This window comes from Rana temporaria, chromosome 1 (genome assembly GCF_905171775.1).
Source record: "Rana temporaria chromosome 1, aRanTem1.1, whole genome shotgun sequence".
NCBI classification, from domain to species: Eukaryota; Metazoa; Chordata; class Amphibia; order Anura; family Ranidae; genus Rana; species Rana temporaria.
The window spans coordinates 234,169,540-234,175,539 of record NC_053489.1 but is presented as its reverse complement, the minus strand read 5'-3'; the positions used below and the strand labels follow the sequence as shown (position 1 = coordinate 234,175,539).

At 40.9% G+C, this 6,000-nt stretch overlaps 1 protein-coding gene across 1 annotated transcript in view; it reads right to left on the bottom strand.

Moving 5' to 3' along the window:
* Positions 1–1,447: 1,447 nt before the first annotated feature.
* MMAB (metabolism of cobalamin associated B) overlaps positions 1,448–6,000 on the bottom strand; it is a 28,217-nt gene continuing 23,664 nt past the window's right edge. The window contains exons 7-9 of the mRNA XM_040351761.1: positions 4,671–4,735; positions 3,548–3,607; positions 1,448–1,719 (exon numbers count right to left, since the gene is read on the bottom strand). Coding sequence (XP_040207695.1) covers positions 1,632–1,719; positions 3,548–3,607; positions 4,671–4,735 — 213 coding nt within the window. The 3' untranslated portion in view covers positions 1,448–1,631. The remainder of the gene's footprint in view (positions 1,720–3,547; positions 3,608–4,670; positions 4,736–6,000) is intronic.

Here is a 6,000-nt window from a genome sequence, read left to right as displayed (position 1 = left end):
GAATTAGTCATGGAGTACGCAACTTCTGTGCTTTCTATATTTGCAAAACTCAAAACATATCTTTAAAAACTTGCTTGCAGAAATTTTGATGTGAACTGGCCCTTACTGTTCTAACCAGGAAGCAGGAGGAAGTGGCTGCAAAGAAGCTAAAGGAGAATACCAACAGTACTGATGCCAAAAAATAACAAAATGCTTACAGTACCCAGTGCTGCAAACTAAATGTAATCCACTTACTGTAGGGTTTACGTCTACTTTAAAATTTCCCTTTTTATATTTGTTTTAAAATGTGTTTACAGCTGGAATACTGCCTAGGAAACCCTGAACAATGTAATTACCTGTTAAATGTAAAGGACAATGCAGCACACTATTTTAATTCTGAACTATGTATGCTACTACTTTTGACCAAGCATTTATAATTGCAATTTCTTAGTATTTAATCTTTCATTAAACGTATACAGAATAGTAAATAAATATACAAACAAAAATATACAGAACATGAAGAAAGGAAGACTTGGACACTTAATAAGAATATGGAACCTGTTAGGTACATCACTGTGTGCCCAAGCTAACAATACTACTGAAGTGCAGGCATTAGATACCTTTGATACTGAGCTCATGGATCCCAAGGGCACTGTAAACTGATTGCTTTGACCTCAACCCAACTTGGAGCCAAGGCTTCTTCTCACCATTCTATAACCCAATGATGAAGCTTAGGGGCCGATAGGGATTGTGTTATTTCAGCCGATAAGGCTTAGCCTCACTTCAGACAGTATTTGAGGCCCTTTTCTACAGAGCACAACCAGGTTCTATGGACTTTCATGATACAGAAATACAAGTATTAACCATGCAAATGTCTGCCCCTCAAGGTGCCTACACTTTGGAAGTATTGTTAGACTGGACACACTGATGTCCATTGATATTGAGCACTAAGTGCATGGCTGTTTGAAAAGTGTGATGAAACAGTATGGCTCTGGACATACTCCTATGATTCATTTGTGTTGCACCAAAATTAAGATAATCGGCAGAAACCAGACTGGATTCCAGTCATTTACAAGTACACCTATACAAAATTAAGTGATAGTACATAGCAGGCATCATTTTGGTATCTGCAAAATTATCACAAACCTTTTCCAAGTTGGGAGGGCTGGTCTGCAGTCCAGCAGCACTTATTCATCTCTGCACTGTTTAGGGCACACTATTCAGCATCACTTTTAGTTTAGAATTTTACTCTCATGCAGATTTAATATATCAATGAATATCAAACTTCCTTAGTTCTAAAGATGTTAAAGTGTAAGTAAACCCATTAATTTATCAGTTTAAAAAATAAAAATGTAATTCCTGACACATGCCAGAAATGTAAATGTCGCATTGGTTGTGCTCTCAACTAAACTGTCAAACCATCCAATGGCTGGTGTCATAACTGATCACATGTGCAGCACCATGGCAGTTGAAGATTAAACAGAAGCCAAGATGGCAGCTTCCTTGGCTGAAAATGATAGGAGGGTTTACTTCCACTTTAAAGTTCATCTTATTTTGATAGCTGGGCCCATAACTCATCAAAAATTGCTTTTTCTCTGCAGGAAATATGCAAACCACCAGGGAGAACAAAACCCATAGAAAACGTTGAGTTGTCATGGCTCCATTCTTGTATATTTTGTCTCAGGTCTTCCTTCAGCTTTGGCTGCATATCTTGCCAATGTGAAGAGATAATCACTCAATCTGCAAGTAAAAATGCATCAGATTATTATCTAAAGTGTAGCAGTTATCAGACAGATTAAGGCCCCTTTTTTTACACTGGTATGACACGACAGTCGTACTGCTGTGGATCCGACTTTGCCCTGCGACTTGAAGTCCGACATGCATCCGACCTCACTGAACAAAGATCCAACTTTGATCCCTGACAATACCAGGCACTGTGTCTGGTATGAATCTTTAGGGGGAACTCCATGGCAAAAATAATGAAAAAAAAAAAACAGCATGGGTTCCCCCTCCAAGAGCATACCAGGCCCTTTGGTCTGGTATGAATTTTAACCACTTCAGCCCCGGAAAGAATTTGCCTCCTTCCTGATTAGGCCATTTTTTGCGATACGGCACTGCATCGCTTTAACTAACAATTGCCCGGTCATGCGATGTTGTACCCAAATTAAATGCATGTCCTTTTTTCCCCAACAAATAGAGCTTTATTTTGGTGGTATCTGATCACCTCTCTGGTTTTTATTTTTTCCGCTATAAACAAACAAAAAAAAGCGTCAATTTTGAAAAAAAAAAAAAAAAAACACAATATTTTGTGCGTTTTGCTATAATAAATATCACCAAAATTTAAAAAAAATTGAGAAAATGTCATCAGTTTAGGCCGATGTGTATTCTTCTACATATTTTTGGAAAAAAAAATGGTGCAGTTGGTCATTCATTTATCACTGACAGGTCCCCTGTACTGAGCGATGAAGCTACAGACATTAAAAACATCAGATTCCCCAATGCTAAAAGAACAAGACATTTGGTATCTACCACTAGTATGAATGACAATCCAGCAGGACTTGTTTCCTTAACCACTTGCCGACCGTCGCACGCCTATGTATGTCGACAGAATGGAACAGGCAGGCAGATTTGAATCTGCGGCCGGGGTTAACTCTCAAGTGCGGCCGCGGGTCTCAGGAAGTCAATGTTCCCAGGAGTCCCGCGATTGAGGTCGGCAAAAACAGAACGGGGGAATGGCTTTGTAAACAAGGCATTCCCCTATTCTGCCTAGTGACACTGTCACCGATGACCGTTCCCGTAATCAGGAACGGTCATCAGTGACATGTGATGTGTAGCCACGCCCTCTAACAGTAATGGTATCACTTCCCAGGGAACACTTAACCCCTGCAGTGCCACCTAGTGATTAACCCCTTCACTGCCAGTGTCATTTTTACAGTAATCAGTGCATTTTTATAGCACTGATCGCTGTAAAAATGACAACGGTCCCAAAATGGTGTCAAAAGTGTCCGATGTGTCCGCCATAATGTCACAGTCCCGACAAAAAAAAACGCTGATCGCCGCCATAACTAGTAAAAAAAAATTATTAATAAAATGCCATAAAACATTCCCCTATTTTGTAGAAGCTATAACTTTTGTGCAAACCAATCGATAAGCGCTTATTGCGATTTTTTTTACCAAAAATATGTTCAAGAATACGTATCGGCCTAAACTGAGAAAAAAAAAAATTATATATTTTTTGGGGATATTTATTATAGCAAAAAGTAAAAAATATTGTTTTTTTTTCAAAATTGTCGCTCTTTTTTTTTTTCGTTCATAGCACAAAAAATAAAAGATCAAATACCACAAAAAGAAAGCTCTATGTGTGGGAAAAAAAAGTCGTCAATTTTGTTTGGGAGCCACGTCGCACGGCCGCGCAATTGTCAGTTAAAGCGATGCAGTGTCGAATCGCAAAAAATGGCCCGGTCTTTAACCACCAAAATGGTCCGGGGCTTAAGCGGTTAATATACACTAATCATTATGGACACATGAGATCCCTCTGATGGGAGCTATAGAGTTTGAATTACTTTACCTGTTTAAGTATTTTCCAATGTTTGGATCGGCCTCTTCTTTTTGCAGCAATTTGAATGTGCTGAAAAAAAATGACAGTGTTTTTACTGTTATTGCAAGAAAGACAAATTATTAGTATTACAAAGTATTATTGTAACAATTCAAATTGTGGTGAAAGAAACAAGGGGTCTGCCATCGCTGACCTTTCCTTCTGAAAATGTTAACTGTGTGGCTGCAATGCTAATCTAATGGCTTCCGTACTTGGAACTGGTATGCACATAAGGTATTATGGGCCAGATTCAGAAAGAATTATGTTGCGCAGCGGCGGCGTAACGTATCCCATTTACGTTACACCGCCGCAGGTTTACAGCGCAAGTGCCTGATTCACAAAGCACTTACCTGTAAACTTGCGGCGGTGTAACGTAAATCCGCTTGGCGCAAGCCCGCCTAATTCAAATGGGGTGGGCACCATTTAAATTAGGCGCGTTCCCGTGCTGAGCCCATGCTCCGTCCGTCAAATTACCCGACGTGCATTGCGCTAAATGACGTCGCAAGGACGTCATTGGTTTGACGTTAACGTAAATGGCGTCCAGCGCCATTCACGGACGACTTACGCAAACGACGTTAAATTTAAAATTTCGACGCGGGAACGACGGCCATACTTAACATTGCTTAGACCACCTAGGAGGCAGCCTTAACTTTACGACGCGTATCGCTACGGAAACAACGTAAATTTAGATCGACGGGCATCGCGGACGTTCGTGAATCACCGTAACTAGTCATTTGCATATTCTACGCCAACCGCAATGGCCTCGCCACCTAGCGGCCGGCCTAGAATTGCAGCCTAAGATCCGACGGTGTACCACAAGTTACACCTGTCGGATCTTAGGGCTATCTATGCGTAACTGATTCTATGAATCAGTCGCATAGATACGACAATCGCATCTCAGAGATACGACGGCGTATCAGGAGATATACGCCGTTGTATCTCTTCTCTGAATCTGGCCCTATGACTTCACTAGGAACTAACTTGCTGCATGCTTGTTCAAGGTCAGTGGTGCTAAAAGTAGTGAAGGCAGGGATAGCCAGACAACAACATTTCTGTCATTTTCTCAGAAAAGGTTCAGGAGGTGGGAGGAACTTACATTCTCTCAGCTCTTCGGCATACAGCTCTGGCCACATGCAAGGATGCACTAGCTTTACCTCCTGACTGTAGGAAAAAAGGGAAAAAAAATTTAATACAGGTAGACATGTGAACAGTTCTGTTTATTCATTTAACCCTTTGTCTATTAAGGTACATTATAAACATTCTGCTATTCAAGGGACTAAAACAAACTCACGACTTCTGCTGCACCCACGAGCTTGGTATTGCTTATTTTAAGCCAGCGATCATGTAAACGTTTTTTCATGTGAAAGTGCTCTGGGAGGCTTTTACTTTATATTACAAAGAAGGTGCTGGTGCCCATGGTGGCTCGCAAGCTCTCCCATTACTCCAGAAAGCCTGAGCTGCTGTGAAATGCCTCAGCATGCTGTGTAGGAAGAGCTTGGGGAACATCCATTCCCCAATCTCCTCTGTGATAAATGAACTCGACAGCAATAAGCATTCAGTCACCTCCGGGTTCAAAGCGGTCATTGATTAGCTGTAGTGGAGGGCATAGGTGAAATTGAGAATCAAATAGGAGGGAAAAAAACAGGAAAACACCCCTGTCAAATTCAAATGTGCTTGTGTTCTGTAAACAGCAATTGTGCCACACATATGGGGTATCACTGTGAATATCAGAGTGAAAGCAATGTTTCATAATTCATTAATAACTCCAAACTGATAATATGTAAAAGGCTTTTAACTACCTACCGCCCACCTTATACTAAAATGATAGCAGGCAGGATCCCCTCTCATTCTGGGACAGACAGCGCGGCAAGAACGCGGCGTGACCCTGATCTGGGTAAAGAGCCAATGACTCGGCTCTTTAATCATTTGATGGGCTGTGTCCAATCACATGGAAGTGGCCTTTTTTCGTCTCTCCTCGCTTCACACTCTGTCAGTGTGAGGCGAGGAGAGCCAATCAGAGGCATTAGATTAGTTGGCCGATTATTATTTCGATTAATCGAATAATCGGTTAATAACCTTAAAATAAATATTTTGCCGTGATTTGCATTTTATTTATTTTTTTGCCCAATTTGTTGTTGGGCAGATTAGAAAACACAAATTGCCACAAAAATGTTTTTCGCACAGTTTTGCGTTAAAAAAAAAAAAAAAAAAAAAAAGTCCTTCCCTTTTCCAAATACACAGCAGCTGAAAAAATCATGGATGTGAATGAACGTATTGGGGTAGATTCAGATAGAATCGTCTATCTGTGCGCCCGGCGTAACGTATCTCAGATACGTTACGCCGACGTAATTTAGGGCGCAAGTTCTGTCTTCAGAAAGAACTTGTGCCCTTAGTTACGGCGGCGTAACGTATCTGTGTCGGCGTAA